The 21,382-nt window shown below is 37.2% G+C and overlaps 1 protein-coding gene across 9 annotated transcripts in view; it reads left to right on the top strand.

Moving 5' to 3' along the window:
• Nucleotides 1–21,382, top strand: part of MAGI3 (membrane associated guanylate kinase, WW and PDZ domain containing 3) — a 219,450-nt gene that overhangs the window by 180,345 nt on the left and 17,723 nt on the right. For 7 of the 9 annotated variants that reach the window (XM_070607886.1, XM_070607893.1, XM_070607885.1 and 4 more), the window contains 8 exons: nt 98–286; nt 2,442–3,047; nt 4,263–4,294; nt 6,387–6,543; nt 8,628–8,719; nt 10,385–10,577; nt 12,676–12,864; nt 17,651–17,836. In XM_070607886.1, coding sequence (XP_070463987.1) covers nt 98–286; nt 2,442–3,047; nt 4,263–4,294; nt 6,387–6,543; nt 8,628–8,719; nt 10,385–10,577; nt 12,676–12,864; nt 17,651–17,836 — 1,644 coding nt within the window. The remainder of the gene's footprint in view (nt 1–97; nt 287–2,441; nt 3,048–4,262; nt 4,295–6,386; nt 6,544–8,627; nt 8,720–10,384; nt 10,578–12,675; nt 12,865–17,650; nt 17,837–21,382) is intronic. The other 2 variants (XM_070607888.1, XM_070607887.1) reach the window with 1 other exon arrangement.

Raw genomic sequence — 21,382 nt, 5'->3', positions numbered from 1 at the left:
GTATGGTTTGTTATACAGACAATCTAAAAGATAGTTTTTGAGGGCTGTATTCATTTAATTATTTTTGTTCTCAAACCCATTTCTCATTTTGGCACAGATGTGGAAAAATCACACTTTACTCGAGATCCATCCCAGCTTAAAGGTGTTCTTCTTCGAGCATCGTTGAAAAAAAGCACAATGGGATTTGGTTTTACCATTATTGGTGGAGACAGGCCTGATGAGTTCCTGCAAGTGAAAAATGTGCTGAAGGATGGTCCTGCAGCTCAGGATGGGAAAATTGCACCAGGTAAAAAACTTTTCAGAATTACTCGAAGAGTAGTAATACTATAACAAAAATTGTAGTGAAAAGGTTTTGTATATATATTATATATCTCTAACATATACAAGAAATATATATTCATATATAGTAACTATATATTATATATGTAGTTTATATATAGTACATATATATTTACATATGTGATAACTATATATGTCTATATTTTATATGTAATTTACATATTTAAAGAGAGAGAACTAAATTATATGACTGAAGAGGGAGATTCCTGTATTAACATAGTTTATCCTCTAAATTAAATACATACTAGTTTTGAGGAAAGGCCATTTTTACAAATAAGTGGAAACTTGAGAAAATATGTTAAAATTATGAATTGTTTGAATAGTTTGTATAATTTTGAGATAACTCTTTGGCTGTACTGAGCTGAAGATTTATTAACCATCTCAGAAAATATCTGATTGTTTGATTTTCTTTGATTATGTAGGGTACTTTTGGAACTAACTTTTACCTATAATCTTTTTTGAAAAATGATCCATTGTGATGTTTATAGTGATACTGAGCAAATTGTTATATCTCACAGCTTTTTCCCGAGGTTGTTTTTTTGTTTTTGCTTCTTTAGTCTTACTGGTTGTTAGTAAAATTAAACTGCTATGTTAATAATTATAGAAATGAATATTACCGTTTTTATAGTGTTGTATAACTTTGTCTTTTGTATAGTTTCCCCAAAGTCTTTACTTGGCAATTGTTAGATATTTTTATATGGCTGACAGTGTTTCTGGCTGTAGGGGTTAGAGGATGTTCTAGAATCGTTATTGATTATGGGGGAGGTTTAAGCACTTTTTTCCAGAAAGATTTTAATATTCCACTGAGGTTGCTTCTTGCACTGTTTGCTAGACTTTTCTAATCCTCTGTTATTTCACGTACCATGTAAATATGTCCCTCATTTGGACGATTCAACTGTCGTAGTACTTTTGATGGCAGATAGCAACTTATTTTCAAAAGTTCTCAATTTCGACTTTTTAAATATTTTGTCCATGAAACACATTTTGTAGCTATTGTATATGCTGTCAGGATTTCTAATATAGATTCAGATTCGTCTAAAACTCTTATCTAATTTGCATAGCAATAGAATACTGCCATGAAAATTCTGGGAACTTTAACCGGGGAGGAAATGTCAAAACTTTCTAATTAGTCTAATTTTGTATCTTCTTAGATCATGAAACAAGTTTCTACAGACTAACATTTGTTTTTAAATACCATTCATGTTGATTTTTTACAGCCTACATGCAATCAGAACAAATTAAAGCACCTTTATTTGGCAATAACCTTTTAAATAATCATATTCAAATAAAAGCAGCAAATGGATGAGACATCAGAGGACAGATTTAAAAAGTTAAGACGCATTAAAAAAAATACACAACTGATGAATGTCAAGTGGTAATGATTCTGCACCCAAAGTGGCCATAATGTAAAATCAGCTTTTACAAGGATTAATTTAGCTGACTTTTCAATGTCTTAAATAATATGTTCCTAGCCTGTGTTGAATTTTTTGTTGCTTGTTTCTCCTTTTGAAATCTGAATTACAATAAATTGAAAATCTCTACAAAAAGAAGAATGCTAAAATAAAATACACTCATGACTTAACATTATTCTTATCTTCAGCCCTACATTTTTCAAACTAGAATGAATTTTTAAGTACATTGTAATCAATGGCTTCTTAAAATCAAGAAATAAGGTGGTATTTAAAGATTGCCTTTTTGTACAAGTAGCCTGTGGAGGTATTTGCTCCTCATCTGTTTACTGAATACCTGCTACAATGTCCCTAGCTTTGTATGGCCACTTAGGCCACTTAGAGGATATACTAACAATGATAATGTGAATTTGCACTTATTTTTTAAATAATTCACTTGAGCTTGAGGTCATAACTCTCTGCCACAATCATAATTATGATTTTATGTATTTGTATATTCTTTTTAGAGAGGAATCTCAAAAGGGAAAATGCCATATCTGTGTTTGAAATCTATTTTTTCAGCAGTTAGTGAACAGTAAGAGGTTTGCAGAATTCATATTTAGATGCAAAATTTAAGGTATTTTTGCCTGCACCCAACAAAAAATTAACTTATTTGGTGTTTTTAATATTTTTAATATGGTTTTGTTTTACCAGGTGATGTTATTGTAGACATCAATGGCAACTGTGTCCTTGGTCACACTCATGCAGATGTTGTCCAGATGTTTCAATTGGTACCTGTCAATCAGTATGTAAACCTCACTTTGTGTCGTGGTTATCCTCTTCCTGATGACAATGAAGATCCTGTTGTGGACATTGTTGCTGCTACTCCTGTCATTAACGGACAGTCATTAACCAAGGGAGAGACTTGCATGAATACTCAGGATTTTAAGTCAGGAGCAATGGTTCTGGACCAGAATGGAAAATCAGGACACACCTTGATTGGTGATCGTCTCAATGGACTATCAGATCCGAGTGAGCAGAGAGCATCCATGGCATCATCAGGCAGCTCCCAGCCTGAACTAGTGACTATCCCTCTGATTAAGGGCCCTAAAGGCTTTGGGTTTGCAATTGCTGACAGCCCAACTGGACAGAAGGTGAAAATGATATTGGATAGTCAGTGGTGTCAAGGCCTACAGAAGGGGGATATAATTAAGGAAATTTACCATCAGAATGTGCAGAATTTAACACATCTCCAAGTGGTGGAGGTGCTAAAGCAGTTTCCAGTAGGTGCAGATGTACCATTGCTTATCTTAAGAGGAGGTAAGTAAAAGTACAACAAGGAAAGATCTGCATTGCTCGTGCATTTTTGTCAGCTAATTGTCCTTCCTTACAGGTCAGAATGTCTCTTTCCTAGCAGACTTAAGTAGTAGTTAGTGTGCATTTTCCTGAAGGTTCTGTCTGACCGCTTCCGTAAGCAGTATCTTTTGCGGCAGTTTTTTCAGTTTTTAGTGGTTTCATTTGTGTCTGTTATGGGTTTCTCTCCCTCTATATTCTTTTTAAAATCTGATTTATGGCTTTAATGATTAGTGAGAGTCACAGCATTGTGCTACTTCAAATGAAATGATGACAATAATAGAAATTGACCCTTTCAACCAGTGGTACTTCCTCTGGGCCTCTGTAATGTACCAAAGATTCTTTGAAAGAGCTGGCGTCTCTGTGAAGAAGCAGAATGATGTTGGACGGTGTGTGAATCTGTTCTGTGAGAGCAATCCTGATAACTTGTGCTCATAAAGCTTTCATCTTAAGCTTTAGTATCTGTTCATAAATGTTAATTAAACCCCACAGTACTCTTGTGAGAGAAGTATAATTTTTACTTTCCAAGGTCATCAGCTGACTTGAACGGCTCCCAGACGTAAATCCAGTTCCAAGGACTAATCACCAAGTTGTGTTTTAATGGGCTTTCTTAAATTTATACCTGTGAGTGGCTAGTATTTTAAAAAATAAAATTTAGCCCTTCACACTTAACTCTCTGGCTTTTAGTTTTCATTTTTGAGGCAAATGAGCAGTGTAACTTCCTTGGGGCATTTTTCATTATTCTTATTTCTTTGAACTGTTTTCGTTTCTTCTCTGGGTGACGTGGTAGAATGTGCTCCGGGTCAGGTGGAAATCTCTTTGTGAGTGCTGGAGATCATCCAGGGTTCCGACAAATACGAGAAAGAGACCAGGGTTTGGTGCCAGAGAGGTGTGATAGTTTCCTGCCTTGCTACCCTTTGGTTCTATGGTGTAAGGAAGTAATGTTAATCTATTTGAATCTTAGTTTACCTTATCTATAAAACAGTAGTAACAATTATGCCTTAGGATTGTCATAGAAATGAAATGAGATAACATATGTATAAAGCATGGCACATAGGAGGTGTTGGATATAGAATTTACTAGCCTACTAAAAGTTGAAGCTAGTTTTATCATAAATGTTAGCAATATTTGTGATCTGGGAATGCTACCTCTGTTTTTAAAATTTGGCTCATTTTTTTTAAGGTCCTCCTTCACCAACTAAAACTGCCAAAATGGTGAGTATGCAGTGGTCCTCAAATGCTCCTTCCCAGCACAGCGAGAGTGATGCCGTGTTGCCCTCTGTGAGAGCAGCCCTCTGTGGTGGTGATTGCCGACTGGGAGAAGGCAGGAGGCGCACTGCCCTGGGCTCGTATCAGAAACTCTAGGGAAGCCTGTGAGTTAGAAAGAGTCGCCCAGAGAGGAGGCTGCTTTCCTGGTTAGGTATTTCTATTACTCGAGGCCCATACTACCAATAATGCTGTTCTCTACATAGTAAAATGTGGGCACATTGAAGTGCCTATTTAGGGGTCCTTTTGCTTTCTTCGTGTTTCAGAGGAGCAAGATAAGAAGTAGCTGAAGTTAAGGGAAGATGGTAAACTGTTACATCCTCTCCCTGATGCCCAAAGAGAAGACATGGCAGCTTCACATAATTTCACGGGACTGTGAATACCCACATTTAGATAACCTTCTTACATTTAGGACCAAACAGGACTTTCTAGAGTCATTGTGGCCTTCTGTGCTCAATTTGCTTGCTATCACAGTGGTTAGGCTGTCAGACTGGAAACAGTGTTCTTTGGCATTTTTTGGAATAATTGAGTAGCCTATTTAAGGACTATATAAGTACATAATTGCACTATATAAGTACTTGTATACTATATAAGTACTATACTTATACTATACTATGCTATATAAGTACTATACTATATAAGTACTATACTTAGACTATATAAGTAGTTATATAGTACAATTATGTGGCTATGGATATAAAATCCTAATTTAATTCTAGTTTCTTGATTTGGGGTCTGTCATCTCACAATTCAGAGATGGGCTTCCAACCATAAACCATAGGTTATTAAAAGAAAGACCATCAGATATAAGATGGATTCATTTGTTCTAGCCCACCAAGAGGATCTTCTGCAAGTTAGCCATCTTATGGATCAAAAGGAAGGAAACACTCTACACTTTTATAGACTGTCCTACTTAGGTCCAGTGTAAACAGAAGTTCTTTTTGCCTATTCAGTTAAAAATTGCACTGTATTTTTCGACATTTCTGGTTCTTCCAGTGATCATTTTTAACTTCTGGGCTACTGTATCTGTTTCACAATGGATGCCAGTGCAGCCTGGTGACCCTAATGCCTTATAACTAATGACCTCTCCCTGCCCTGACAGAATCCTAGGAGATGTGGGGAAATGGCAAGGAGGCTGCTCTTGTCTTCCTGACATCTGACTGGGTCTGGGTTTGTGAAGGGTCCCCTCTGGTACAACACTATGTAGTGACAGTCCCCTCCCTACTCCCCGACAAGCTGCTGCTCCTGCATTCTAGTCAGCATTAATTATTTTATCACAGAATAATCTCCCTCTTCTATACAGTAATTCAGGATAACAAGCTGTTCTCAAAACAGAATTATTTATTTTCTTAGGCTATTTATTACATTTCATTTTAAAAATTTTATTAAAGAAGTCATTTTACTTGGATATTTTTTGGGAAAGTTCTGTCTGAATGGGAAAAATATGAAAATCTGCTCTCTCTTTTCCCTTATCTGATTGCCTGGCATGGCGCATTTTTCCTTAATATATTTGAATTGGCTGTGCAGGGTTTTCACAGTGTCATCTTTATAACCTAAATTAGAGTTAACACTTCCTATTCCATCCTCTTAGAAGGAATATTGCCTCCAGCATCTTTGCTGGAAATTAAATTCAGTGAGTGGGGAGGGGGTTTGTCAAGAATGTTATGAAGGTGTTCTCTCAGCATCTTCCTCGGGTGTTACTTAGAAGTACTGCATTGTGTCTTGTCCCTATTTATTTTCTTCTTAAAGTCAATTTGTGTCTCGGTGGTGAAGAAAAGGGCAAGATTGCTTAAACATAGAACTAATTAAGGCCCTTCAGTTGACATCATTATAAACTTTTTCTAATTTAAGTTAAACGTGTTTTAACCAAATACACACAGCTGTGAAGGTGAAGTCCTGTAAGACTGCAAACATGCTGTGGCTTTGATGCGGCCACCTACACAACCGCAATCAGTTGACATATCTGGTTCAGACAACAGTTTTATGAACTATCAACTATCTGGTTTTTTAAAATGCTAAGTAAGGCCCTTTTCCATTTCAGAAAACAGATAAAAAGGAAAATTCAGGAAGTTTGGAGGCCATAAATGAGCCCATTCCCCAGCCTATGCCTTTTCCACCCAGCATTATCAGGTCAGGATCCCCGAAACTGGATCCTTCTGAGGTCTACCTGAAATCTAAGACTTTGTATGAAGATAAACGTAAGTACTTGTGGAATATTTCAGGAGAGTGTGCAACAAAATAAATTTGAATTATTTTTAAAACTTTCCCATCTTTCAAAACCATATGGAAAAGTTATTCCTTCATTCCCATTTTAGTATGACTCTGGGCTTCTTCATTTACATTCAACATTCATTCATTCATTCTTTTCAAAACTGGGTGTTAAGTGCCTACTATCTATACAACACCCAGCGGAGGTAATGGGAATACAGAGATAAATAGGTTACATAGGCCTTGCACCCAAAAAAAGATGATTAACCTAAACGGAAAATACAAATATGTAATCAAATAAGTACAAATAAGCCTAACAGATGCAGTAATAGAAGGATGAACTGGATGAATTGGGATTCAAAGTAGAAAACGGTCAGTTTTACCACTGTGGGTAGTAGGAAGTGTCAGATACTGCTTCATATAGGAAGTTAAGCTTTAACCAAGTCTTCAGAGACAAAGAGCTGTTTATGGGACAGATAAAAAGGAAAGAAAGAAGAAATAACATTTGCACATTGACCTTGCGTGACCTGCGTTCTCCAAGTAGTTCAGTTTGGCTGGGTGTGGTTGGCAAGGGACACCAGAGGGGCGAGCGGGAGCGGGCAGTGGAGGGCGGCTTATGCCATTCTGAGGACGCTGGAGTTGGTCATGTGAGAAAGAGAGCCACGGAATGGTTTTAACTGTAGCGATGATATTGCTGAACTTGTGTTGCAGAAAGATTTTCCTGGCAGGATTATGGAGGATGGTAATCAGAGGGGTGTGCAATCTGAGGAAGGGTGTGCAATCGAGGAGGAATCCAAAGAGTGGACTCCTTGGAGGAGTCCGGCTGAGAGATGATGAGAGAGTGCTTAAGGCAGAAATGCATTTTCGTACTGAGGGTACATCTTTTCCAGAGTAAAATTGCAGATTAAGTAGAAATAATTTTTTTTAATTTGTCTTTGGGAACTAGATCTAAATCGACCTTGGAAAAGATGTGCCCAGGTGGAAGTATTATATATAATTGCCTTCATACTTATTTAACCAATTGCAAGTCTTTAGCTTGATAGTCCTAGGCCATATTTAGAAAGATGAAAATCAGGTGTAAACGCAGCAAAGAAATAATTTAAATTAGAGTGACTGTGGAGAATCCCTTTCTTCAGACTTCCCATTCATAGCCTGGTACATTCTGAGTATTGGTATAAATGGTTCAGTCCCTTTGGGCCTCACCCAAAACATTAATGAGTTGGGCTCATGAGTCTTTTTATCTCTGTAACTCTATGATTTTAATAGGACATACTTCATCGTTCCGTGGCATGTTTCTCCTTTTCCTTTTCTAGCAAATACTTCTTACTTGTAAATAACATTAATATTTTCCCAGAGATAAAATTTTAGTCCTGAAGTAGATTTTTCTGATTATATTCTGATGACTGTGACCTGACCTTTGGGGGCAGGATGGGGTGAGTTAAGATCCTGGACCCTGGAAATCAAGCTGGGTTTAAATCTCAGCTTGGCCATTTACTTGCTGTGTGACGCTGGGCAAGTTATTTAGTTTCCCCAAGAAAATGGGGCTAATAGTAGGCGTTAGCTTTTATTTATTGTCTTTTATTTTTTGTCTTTTGCAAAACTAGGCTAAGTAAGCAGTTCATATGTAATGTTTTTCTGAGACAAATGTATTAGCTTAGAAGTAGAATTAAGTTATTTTATGGGCTCCCTTTTCCTAGGATTTGCCCAAGTGTTAATTTAGACAATTTGTATGTACCAAATATCAAACTTAAATTGGATAATTCTGAATTTAATATTATAATATTGATTTGAAAGCATTAGGAGTTATTGGCAGTGTAATATTGAGTGCCTGGAAGTCCTAATATATCTTGATACAAAGTTTTGTTTAGAGCTCAAAACAAAGATTTATGGTTGAATTTTTTATGTGTGGTGTCATGTTCTTGTGTAAATTTTCATGTATCAAAAAGTTCTGAGGTTATAGTTTATTGAACTCTATAACATTATTCTACTAAATATTGAACTTTGTTTTACTTTAATGTTTTCAGAATAAATGAAAGTATTTATTTTATTTTTTATATTTTCTGGTTTTCCTTAGCACCAAACACCAAAGACTTGGATGTTTTTCTTCGGAAACAGGAGTCAGGGTTTGGCTTCCGAGTGCTGGGAGGAGATGGGCCTGACCAGCCTGTGAGTCTAAGTCCTTTGGAATTTGGCTGCTTCTGTTGAAACTTTAAGGGATGATTTGGTGTTGTATCTGGTGTTTTTGTTTTGTTTGATTTTTTTAAGATTTTGTTGTCTTTAACAGTTTCATTAAAATGAGGAAGAACTTCTTAGTGTCATAGTCTGTCAGTTAACTTGGTGTAGCTGAGGCTAAAACTGTTAGGTAAAAACTGAATATATCAGCTGTAAATTGGACAGTAATTAGTTAATTTATTTCTCTGTGTACTCAAAGCTTATTTTAAATTTTATTTCCCTTTGCCTTCGTTAAACAGATTTTAAGACATTTTTCTTCTCTAAGAAACCCAAAGTCCAATTTACCACAGTCACTCTATCTTCTGACATGAGCCTGCGTGTATTATGTCACCCAATCTTATAAATGGTTTGACGTTTTCATGCTCAGTACTTTGCATGCCATTTCATCTGTTACCTGTGAAACTAGAAGAATATAAAATAATTAATATTTCTGTCCAGAAAGCATAAGGGTTATGTTTGGAAAGCATTTAAAATCTAGAATTTTATTTATACACAATTCTCATATAAAGTGAGTTTAAGGAATAAATGTAGTGGGTTTTATTTTGAAGTTTTGCCCTTAGTTTGAATGACAAAGAATTTTTAAATTTTTTTTGTATGATATCAAGAAAGACTACATTATTATCATGTTTGGAAGTTAGGTGAATAACAATAATCTTTTAAAGTGACAGGCTTCCTTCTATTTCTGAATAGAACACTTGACTTATATAGTATTACTATGTTCTAATTCATCATATTGGTCGCAGGTAAAACACTCATCAGAGACAAGTAAAGCATAAGGCAGGTCGCCCTCTATGGGACAAATAACAGATGCTTGGTTGTTCTTGGTGGTAGATATAGTTTTGTTTTACTGCTTCCTGTTTTATTGATACTCATAGTGTTTCACTTAGACATTTTAAGACTTTTTCTCAAACAACTTGGAAGAAACCTTTCTTTTCCCTTAGTGGCAGGTTTTAGCAACTCTGAAACTAGCCCGAACATTCAGGATTACCTCATTACGGGATTCTCCTTGCTGGCAAGCAGAATGAACTAGATCCCCATAGATCCAAGTGAGGCTCAGGCCACTCTGTTCCCCTAAGATATTTACTGCTTTGAGATTTAGGAACAAGAAATGTTTCTCTATTGTATTTACTGAGCTTGCACTGATAGCCGTGTGCGATGGGAGTATCACAAGAATTATCCCAGTTGCTGTGAACAATGTGTAGAGAATCTTTCCTGATGGCATCCAGTAGACTTTTTTACTTTTAGTAGCCACTCCACAGAATTGCATCTTCTGAGTTTAATGTGTTTGTTTTGCTGTAGTGATGGAAGTGATGTTGTTACTTTTAAGTTTCTGGACAACTTTGTGTTATCTGTCTTCTTTGTACTCGCCCCAGAGAATCTAGAAGGGATTACATAGTGCGGTCACTGGAAGTGCCATTTTGGAAAATGGCCACTTTCTAAGATATCACCTTTCTAAAATATGACTGTTTTCGTGGTTAAACTGCAAAAATCTGTTGGTTTGTACGGTACTGGGTCGGGAAGTCCTTAACTTAGTAGTTAAGGATCTCCCTAGGTCTCAGTAGACTGTGTAGACCAGCCTCCACTTTGTTGCCTTGTCAGATATATATTGGGGCCATCATTCCTCTGGGTGCAGCTGAGAAGGATGGTCGGCTCCGGGCTGCTGATGAACTGATGTGCATTGATGGGATTCCTGTTAAAGGGAAATCACACAAACAAGTCTTAGACCTGATGACCACTGCTGCTCGAAATGGCCACGTGCTATTAACCGTCAGAAGAAGGATCTTCTGTGGGGGTATGTGAACCTCTTCCTCCTCTGATAAGTTAAAGAAGAAACAAAGAGACTTAGTCCATTTTCTATGTGGTTTTGCAGGTTAGTTTATTATGTTTAATAGTGTATGAGATAACCCATTTGGTGTGATCCATGGCCTCAGTGTGGAAGGCCATGTAAGGTCAAAAGGATCCAGAAATAATACTACTATCAAAAAAAGAGAAATAAGTTTTGGGCCTCTATATTAAGATTATATTAATATATTGATACATTTTCCCACTGTGGTGTTGTAGATGGGAGTATCAGGTTAAATCTATTTTCTTAAAAACAAATACACATTTAGTCATACCAAGATATTCCATTAGCTGAATTTCAAAAGATTTTTGGATCATGATGGAATCCCAAATATTCAAAGAGGACAGAATGTTTCTACTTGAGAAGTTTTAGTATGATTTAGTGTTTATTGAGTGCTTACTATGTCCCGGACATATGTATTCTTTTACTTAATCTTTACAAAACCATGATGTAAATATTGTCATTACCTAGTTTTACAATTACTCACAGAAAGATTGAGACACACTGCTGGTAAGTAGTAGAGCCAGGATTAAAATAGGCAGTTTAATTACAGAGCCCGGGGTCTAAACCATTACACTAGGATATGATTCTCTCTTACATTTTTCTCATCAATAGCTTTGGGAATATTAAATAGGAATTTTTAGAAGTGAATTATTGCCACTTTAAAATTTTAAAAAACAACCCTATAGCACAAGAATCTGAGCCTCATGAAAGTTGGGGTATTTATCCATTTCATTATCCACTATATCCCCAGCATTTAGAAGAGTGCCTGCCTGGCACTGCGTGGACATCAGTAAATGTTGTTGACTTGAGGAATATTTGTATTACTCTTGAAAGGAGGCACTGAGTTTTTGATTGGAGCATCCAAAGTAGCCTGCCTCTCTTTGTAAACAGCAGGCATTTAAAGATGCATACCATTTTAATGCCTCTGTTTGGTTGTGCTGGAGTCAGAACATAACCACATACAGTAAAAAATGTGATCTTATACAACTTAGAGGTTGGCTGTGTCCCGGAAAAGATCATGAAGAAGTTTCCTAGTAGTTTGATATTTTGGAGGCATTTAGCCATTTCATTCTAACCGTGCATGATACCAACAGAGATCCTTTATTTTTCATTAGTGATTGGATGTTGGTGGCACTTTTTGAGATTCTAAAACATAGTCTCAGAATCATATGGATTTTGCGCCTTATATATGTACTTTATATAAAGTTACCTTATATATGCATATTTCTTGATGGCAGTATGTTGTGGTTGTTAATGATGGTTTGTATCAAATTATAGCACAAAATTTGCCTTTTTAAAAAAATCAATTATGACTGTGTCATTTTTCCTCAAGTTCTAATGTTATCCTTGAATAGGAGAAAAAGGTGTAGGTTAACTGCCCCGTTTCTGGGAATGCCATATGACCCAGTCTATGCCTAGGAGAGTTTGCTATTCATGTGGACAACTTGTTATATACTGGGGCGCGGACTTCGGCTAATGGTTAACTCATCTGCTGTCATCACTCAGGAGACTGAAGTTGTAAACACATTGTATAGGACACATCCTGTGTAGATGGCAAACTGTTCTCAACCTATAATGGGCAGCAGCCTGTCCGGATGCAGTGACCTCCCAGACGTCACAGATGTCAGTCACTGCATTAAATTATATTTAAAGTTGATTTTAAAAGGAAGTTTACTGCGTCATTTCTTATTATCTACTTTTGTTAAAGTTACTAGTCAAGGTTAAAAACTTTGCTGGAATTAAAACGATTTCAAGAAGAATTTTTTTACTATCAAATTTCACAGAAGCTTTCAAAAACTTCCTTTAAAGTAAGATAACATTGTGTATTTTCCAGTTATATACTTTGAGAGTGTCTAAGAAGTCAGACAGACTGATGCTGCCTCTATCTGCACTCAGATTATGTCTGGAGCGTGTGTGGGGGGCGCTGCTTTTCTATTCTTTGTTATTAGAAACTAAATTTTCTGGTGAGAGGCTTAGCACAAAAATATGTCAGTTATCAAAAATTATGATGTTCCAGAAATATCAAAATTGATGTTTATTATAGAGAAACAACTTGAGGATGACAGCTCTCAAGCCTTCATTTCAACACAGAATGGATCTCCCCGCCTGAACCGAGCAGAGATCCCCGCCAGGCCTGCTCCCCAGGAGGCCTATGATGTTGTCTTGCAACGAAAAGAAAATGAAGGATTTGGCTTTGTCATCCTCACCTCCAAAAGCAAACCACCTCCAGGAGGTAAGGGCTACTGTATCCCATTGTCCCTCCCTGCAATTTCAGTTTTCTGAGTCTCTCCCTGGGGTTTATGAAACTATTTAGGAATTATGTATAAATTGCCTTAAAGACTTATCTTTTTAAGAATGATGAAGATTTTCTTTATTGTCAAACTTAGGTAATCTGAACCCAAACTTCCAGGCTTCAGGTTTATCTATCATCTCAGTCTTAGTTAGCTCAGTTTGTGTCAAGATTATATTGTGGCAATATATCAGGGACGTGGCCTAATAGACGTAGTGAAGACAATGCTGAATTTTTTAAAATATGGGGGCATAGGTTTTTTTCTTTTAATTTGGAGAAATGAATTAAATGCTGGAAGCAGTTGAGAAGAAGCAAAACAGATTAATAGAAAAGTCTTGACCCAAATATGTCTTAAATAGTCCTTTCCTATTATTTAATGATAATTGCCATATTCCAGCTATCAAGTGACCTTGAATGATAAGAAGCATTCTTACCTTTCATATATGCTTCAGTGAAAGGTAAAAATTTTGTTAGAACTTTTAAAAATTAATCTAAATATCCTGCACCCAGTCAACAGAATTTTCTCATCTCGGAAAGATGAATGTATGTGTTAATTCCCTCCGTAAGGGAGGAGTTATGTCTAGTATGTTCAGGGCTGTTATGATTCAGCAAATTAAATATTTGTCTTGTCTTGATGTTTCTAAGAAATAATCATCTTTAAATATAATTATGAAATCCAAATGAATATAAGATCAGAACTAGCAAATTGATTTTTATGTATCATGCTTGTCTGGTAACTTCATTTTCCCAAGTCAAAATGATAAAAATCTTTGACCACATGAAAGTGTGCTCTTGCCTTTGCTGGTGGATTTGATTATATCATGGGTAGTGAGATCCTCTTAGACTAGATCATCATTAAGACCTTAGTCAAAAGAGAGAACACTTTCAGAAAATTGTTGTGAGCCAAACCAATTTGCAAAAACCTTCTAAAATTAATGCAAGTGTGTAAAGGAAGAAGATTCTCTGACATGGGTGAGTTATTACTATAGTGTCAGGTCACTGCTCACTGATACTAGTTTCCATTTTCCAAAAGCAGTTGCTATGGTAACATTGAGAACTGGAACTGTCACTGATGCTGTGAGGATGATTATGTGGCCTGTGTCAGAAAAATGAAAGAAAGCAGATTTTAGGTGGATTTTATGTTGTATCATTGGAAATCATTATTTCCAAAAACAAATAACTGTTTTAGATAATCATATTCTCATTCTAATACTATATAATAATCTAGGCATTCAGATTAACAAAAATAGTGAAAGATGATTACTCAGTGTGATAGATGCTAACCACTTTGTATATAGAAGATATTCCTTTTCTAGCACTACACAAATTAGGGGAAAATCTAGTGTTCACCATAAAACTAAGTGATATAAGTGATATAGAGGACTTCAGTAAAATAAGTTGCATTACTTAAATACATTTAACATTATTTTTATATTTATTTGTTTATATTTAAAATTTGTATCGCTACATTTTAATATACATTAAATATATTCTTTTTATTTGCATATTTATTTGTTTACACTAAATTTTAAAATATTTTTATGCTTATTTATTTAAATTATTTCTTACTATTTTGATGGTTTTGTGTACCATAGATGGTAGATCTCTGTATAAGATAGTGTCATTAAATGTTGGGCTTTGTAATCAGACAAACCTGGATTCAAGCCCTGCTTATGTCTTTTAGTCTCTGTCTCATCTTGGGCAAATTACTTACCCTCCAAGAACCGCAGTTTCCTCTGTAAAATGAGGATGATGATAACACTTCCTGTCTCATATGAGTTTTAAGGATTAGAGATAATGCATGTGAAGCCCTCAGCCTGGACCTTCAATAAATGTTAGTTGTTGATGCTTGTTGTAGCTTCTGCTGCTGTTATCATCATTGTTATTTATAAAATTGTTTGTCACTGTCTCTTGATCTTTTTTTTTAAAGAAACTTTTAAAAGTTTATCAATACTTGAGTAATGAGGTGGGAAAGAAAGCCCAATTAAAATGTAAGATTGAGGCACCCGCTAATGTTTGGCAGGAAATGAGTGTTTGCAGCTCATTAATTAGCAGCCTGAATGGCAAATTAGGCTTAGGTTGTCAATGAATTTTATATAAAGTACTTGAGATTTTCAGTCATGGTGTGAAACCAGAATTGATAATTTCACTGAAATGCTAGTTAATCATCTCACAAAATGGCGAGCCCTGCAGGCGTTCTTCTCGGAACTCCATTCATCTCCTAGAGATAGAAGAAGGGTCGTGGGGTGAGCTTGGCTGACGAGCTTTCACTCAGAGACTGAGCAATTGCCGCAAACTGCGTAACAGAGAAAAGGCAGGAAACCTGTTTGTGAGAACCGATCATTCTTTATGGACCTTGTCTTGTTATATAGATTGGTATTCTGCTCAGTATAGATTACTTTTTCCTTCTGATTAAATGCGTTTTCTGGTGACATTTGTCACAAGAAGAGTTCCCAGTAGCATCTCTAATACCAGTTATGAAATTCTGAGATTCTCTGCTGTTGACTTTTTCCAGGATCAGGGATGCTGGCCCAGCATCCTTACCGTGCTGGACCCAGTGTATATAAGTGCTAAATGAATGGAATACTTGGACTTATATTTAAGATCAAAAGGACTTGGCTAGCTTTTGCTTTTCCAGTACTTCAGACGTTTTAGTGTTTCTCTTTCTTTGTTGGGTTGCAAAGGATTTCTTTGAGAAGGGGACATTTCCAGTTACTGTTCTTTCTTTTCCTGAAAAGAAATGTTTTAAGAGCACTAAAGTGATCTCAGCAGCTGGACAGGCCAGTCTGAGGGACAGATTTAGGCCAAAGATGAATGCAGACCGATAAATTTATGGCCAATGCCTATGGACTTTGTATGCAACAACAACAAGGCAGGACTTCAGTCGTTTCCTCAGCTGTGTGCACTCTAGGGGGTTACCTTGAGAACTTCCCAGTCCCTTCAGAGAATGTTCACAAGGTATCTTTCTACCGCTCTACTTGTCATTTTTAACTGTTTTGGTGGTACTACTATAAATGCCAAGACGCTTTTGCCTTCCGTCACCCAGATAATTAACCCTTCGGGAAGTTCTGTACCAAGATTTGCCAATTCCTTTTGGCCACATTGTTCACATGATGAGAAAGGAACGACTGAGACTTCAGAGGTTAATTCAGTTTGGTACTTTCCCAAGTCTGAACAAACCCCTTTCAGTGTGCCAGGGAGGGGAACGATGTTCTTCTCAGGGGAGCTAGAGTGAACACTGTAGACAAGTAAATCTTCTCTAAGAGGAGAGGAACTAGGGTGTGATTGGACGGCCGCCACAGGGCCCCTGTGTGATTTACCTTATATTTGTGATGTCCACCTCTTGTCTCTCAGTGATCAGCTCCCTCTGCCTGGCACAGGACACAGCCTACACTACTCTGGTGCTTTTCTGATCACTTTGTTTGTAAGAAAAATGGTATAATAAGTACTTGATATAATTCAGAGCTAAAAGGCACTTGCTTCCAGCACTGACTTCCTCTGCTTTAAGATAAAATTTCTCACTGTATAAACCCAGAAGAGCCAAGGAATGGCACCGTCTGTGGGGACATAAATCACAGCCAAGAATAACTTCCAGTCCAAATGAAGGTTTATTAAAATGTCCCTAACATACACCTAGATATGACTCAGAAATACTAGTAAGGAGCCCATTTGACAATGGAAATTAAACATAATCACAGTGCCACTTTAAAATATTAATTATCCCTATTCATAACAATCAGTAGTCAGCAGGAGCCCAAGTGCCTGATAACTTTACTGACCTAAGTAAGGAAATTCTCAGAAAACGTGGAAGGAACATTTGTTTCTTAATAGAATGCCCCTTATTAAATGGTGAAAGATATTTTGACAAGATTTCCTGAATGCCTGAGAACTCATTTTAAGCCTTAATAACAGCGAAGGGTCTTAATCGTTAGCCTATTACAGCCTTTAGCATCACAAGCGAGAGTTGTAATAGAACTGTGCGGAGTGGCTTTGCAAATGGCTTTGACTCCGCTTTGTGCGTCCAGGGTAGCATTTTATCCATGAACCAAATAATTTTAACATTAAACATTTAATGTTCCAATTCCACTCAGCTTTTCTAATTTTAAAAAGATCAAAAGGCATAAGTAAAAGGAATTAATTTTGCTATAGAACCAAGTATGATTCATTTTAAGGGTCAGTCGTTTCACTGAACCTGGATTTCTGACCAGTCACTTCTGAGTCCTAAGCTTGAGTGTGAACTGCATTTATTTACAAGGTTCCTTGTGGGAGTAAATGCCCCTTCTACAGAACCAAAGATAGCTTCATTTCTGCAGTTTCTAAAATAGCCGAAAACATGATGCAGCCTGAATGGGCCAACAACAAACAAGCAACATCCGGTCAGTGAGATATTGTCATAATTATCAGTGAGGTCAGTGGCCTTGAAACAGAATTATTAGGATGACATTATAAAATTGGAAAAAGGTTTATGGTAAGTGGAAAACAGCAAAGAAGTTTATATGCTATGCTTACAACTATATAAAAGAGTATGCATATGGGCAAAAAAGTGGAAGAAAATATGAAAATAGTTACATTTAGATAGGACAATCACATGTGGTGCTTCTTTTGCTTTTTTTAAAGAATTTTCTTTGATGTTATTATGTTGAATTTTGAAAATAATGATGAAGATGATAAATCCAACACTAACAGGTATCTTAAATAATTGAAAAACCTGGGGATTTTTTTCCCATAGTTATTCCTCATAAAATTGGCCGAGTCATAGAAGGAAGTCCAGCTGATCGCTGTGGAAAACTGAAAGTTGGAGATCATATCTCTGCGGTGAACGGGCAGTCCATTATTGAACTGTCCCACGATAGCATTGTTCAGCTGATCAAAGATGCCGGCATCACGGTCACACTCACGGTCGTTGCTCACGAAGGTAAGGACACAGTGGACCTGCCTTCCCCAAGCCGGTCAGAGAGGCACAGAGCCTGCAGGCGGCAGTGGCTTCCTCCAGCATTGCCAGCATCCCTGCAGGGATGGAACCTTTATATAGCCACGAGCCTCATTTTTTGCCTTTTCCATTTAATGAATTTAAAAGGCAGTTTATTATAAAGTTGTCAGTCGCTCAAGAAAAATAATCCAGCTAGTGAATGGTGGCCGTTTATTGATGTGCCATAGAAGCAAGCACCCAGAAGTGAAAGAGATTGGTAATACCTTTCAGATCTTATTTTCTTAAAATAATGTATTAAGTCTCTGCTTGAGTGAGAGAAAATGCTCTAAAGAGTTCAAAGAAAGTCGCTGTGGATATCAGGCCTTTCCTGTCAGGCTCATGCCACAGTGTGCCTGTCCCTGGGGCGGGGCTTTGTTCTGGGCGGCTGCTTTGTAAGTGGGGGCAAGAGAATGTGTAGGAATGGCCAGTAAATAGGGCATAAAACGCACTTAGTGTCTTGCCTTGCTTTAAAGCTGCCTTTTGATCATTAAGAATTTCTAATTAGGAATCATTTTGAATAGCACCAGTTCATGTTCTTTGTTTATGAATTACAAGGTAACCATTACATAATGCTCTTCGCATTTTTCCTGATTTTGCAAAACTAATGAGGAGAAACCAAAAACAGCAGAATTATGAAGGGTCAGTCTTTCATGTTAAAATTCCTTGTATTATAATGTGTATTCATGTCCCATTTCCCCGCATGATTCTCTAATCTAGTCAGTTTTCAGTATTCTTGATATGTCTTTTCTTTTCTCTTCCTACTGCACCCTTCTTACACATTTTTCTCTAAGGTATTACGTAAATGTCCTTTCTGTCTGAGATCCCATAGGAGTTATTTCTACGTGGACACGAGTTCACAGTGGCTGCTCTCTGAGACCCTTTCTAGTTCTAGGACCTGTGGCGCCCCTGCCTCTGCTCTTTTCCCTTGTCTAGTCTGTCCCACACGCTGCCCAGGCTCTGCTGGTTCTTCCTTCTAAAATCCTCCTCAGTGGAACCCCCAGTTTTCCCCCACTTTCTGCACAGAAAGTGTTTTATGATTTTGCTCCCAGCCTGCCTTTTAAATTTACCTCCCGATGTTCTTTCCAAACCCTCTCTTGGGCTAGGCGTCATTGGCGTCTGTGCACATGGGCTTCCTCCCGCTAAATCCCACAGCACTCCTTATCTCTGCGATTCATTGAGTCTATTCTTAAATAACCGTCTCCCTGTTACAATGGTCTGCTCTTTGAAGACAAAGAAAACATCATCAATTGACTATGATAGTTAGCAGGTCCTCAGTAAATATTTTTTGAATGAAGGAATGGATGAATGGATGAATGACTGAATGAGTAAACAAAGTCAGTCAGGAGACTTTGAGTTCTGTGCCGATGCCTGGCAGAGGCGGGATGAACCCAACAGAAGATGTACAGCTTCTGACAGACAGGGATCACTGACACCTGTTAGCCAGTTGTATGACCTTAAACAAGCCACTTAACATTTTACCCTTCAGTTTTTTATCTACAGAATGGGAATAATAATATCTATTTCAGGGTCATTGTGGAAATTAAAGGTGAAAAAGTACATAACTTGCATAAATACCCTAAGGTGCTCATCATTATTCTACCACATCCCTGCATGGCTGGCTGCCTCGTTCAGGTCTCTGCTTAAATGTCACTGCTAAGGAAATGATCATAATATTTAGTAAGCACTTACTATGTGGCAGATGTTGTCCTAAATACTTTATGTCTGTTAACTCATTTAATACTCACGCTAATCCTAAGCAGGCACTATTATTTTCCTGTCCTGTAGAGAAGGAAACTGAGTCACAGAGCAGTTAGATAACTTGCCCATGGTCATAAAACTAGTGACAGAAACAGTGTTTGAATCAGGCAGTCTGGCTCCAGAATCTGCGCCCTTTCCTGCTATGCCTTCTAACCACAGTGTCTGAAGTAACACTCCCCCCTGCCCCTGTTCTCCATCCCTCACCCTGCTTTACTTTTCTTCAGTGCTCTTAGCTCTACCCGAGATCATTGAACTTTAGTTTATTTGTCTATTGTCATCTCTCCCACTAGAATGTAAAGTCATGAAGTTAGAGATTTTGTCATGTTCAGTGCTAAATCCCAAGGGTCTAAAACAATGTAGGCACATGTAAGTGCTCCATAAAAATTTTGAAGCATTATTGTTACTTAATGTGATTTTGGCCAGGTTTCTTTATCTCGGTTTCTTTACCATGATCTCTATACCCTGCTTTTTGGCCTTCTCTTTGTTCTGTGAACCCCAAAAGCAGGCCTCAGTGCCACAGGAAATAACACTTTAGGGTTGTTCTGAGAAGGACGTATGTAGTGCACTTCTCTCGCCATGCTTGGTGTGCAGTAGTGAGAGAAGCTGCTAGAAGTAGTGGAACTAGCAGTAGTATGGATCAGTGTCTCTCACACCATCTATAGAAAGGGACTGGTGGCTTTTTTCCAATCCATCGCAAACTAGCATTTTTGTGAAATACAACAAAAATTAAACAAAAAATTTTTAAAAAGACATAAAATTGTCAGATCATTATAAAATTTTCTAAATGCTCACTCAGTATCTGTACGCGTCTTCTTGCTGATTGACCCAAGAACCATGTGATTAGCCTTGAGATAGTTCAGTAGTAGAAACACCTCTTCTTTCTCTTAGTATAATTTTTTTCCCCAAAATTACCCTTTATTGTTGATGGTGTTTTCTCTGAGAGGTTGTCCAAAATTGCTCAGTTGTTTTTCTTAGAATAAAAGTTAACTTTGATGTTCTGGCCCAAATACTTCCAGACGTACTCATTCCTATATCATGGCAGTCAGTGTTTAAGAAAAACAGAAGGTGGAAGGGTAGCAGATACACACATTAAAGTGTATTTCATCTGTAGGCACAGCCTCTTAAGATACAATCACATTTAACATGTAAAATCACATTTCAGTGATTACACCTTGTTTTAGTGTACTCTGTTTTATTAAACTATGGAAACATTCAGAATTTCTTCTTTTTCTCGGGGAAAAAATAGCATCTCATCTGTCTATAAAAATCCCATTCATGGAGTTTGTAAGTCTTCCAGGTTTTTCATTTTATTCAGTATAAAATCTATCCATTGCACTAAAGAGTCAAATGAATATTTATAGCTCTCTAGAGCTATTTTCAGAAATCACACGTTCAGATCAATACCTCAGAGCTGTATTACTTCCCATCTAATCCTGCTCGCCTACTCTCCATAAGCCATTCACTATTAATAGGTAAAGAAAAACATGTTCCCTTCATCCTTTTTTTCCCCTTTTGCTAGATACTATTTAGTATTTGTGCTTATTTTCCCAAGGAAATGGCTAACCAAGTTCCCAAGCCAAGTATCATGTCTGGTATAAAGCTCGCAAACATTCATCTCTGTCCCATGGCATTCCCCACTACACGACCGCCTCTCCCACCACCGTGGCGTCTTCTTCTCAAGTATAGAACATAAATTGATGATGCCTGGTTGTCCTTGCTTAAACAAGTCTTTAA

Source organism: Equus przewalskii, unplaced genomic scaffold (genome assembly GCF_037783145.1).
Source record: "Equus przewalskii isolate Varuska unplaced genomic scaffold, EquPr2 ChrUn-13, whole genome shotgun sequence".
Lineage (NCBI taxonomy): Eukaryota > Metazoa > Chordata > Mammalia > Perissodactyla > Equidae > Equus > Equus przewalskii.
This window is presented reverse-complemented; position numbering and strand designations above follow the sequence as displayed.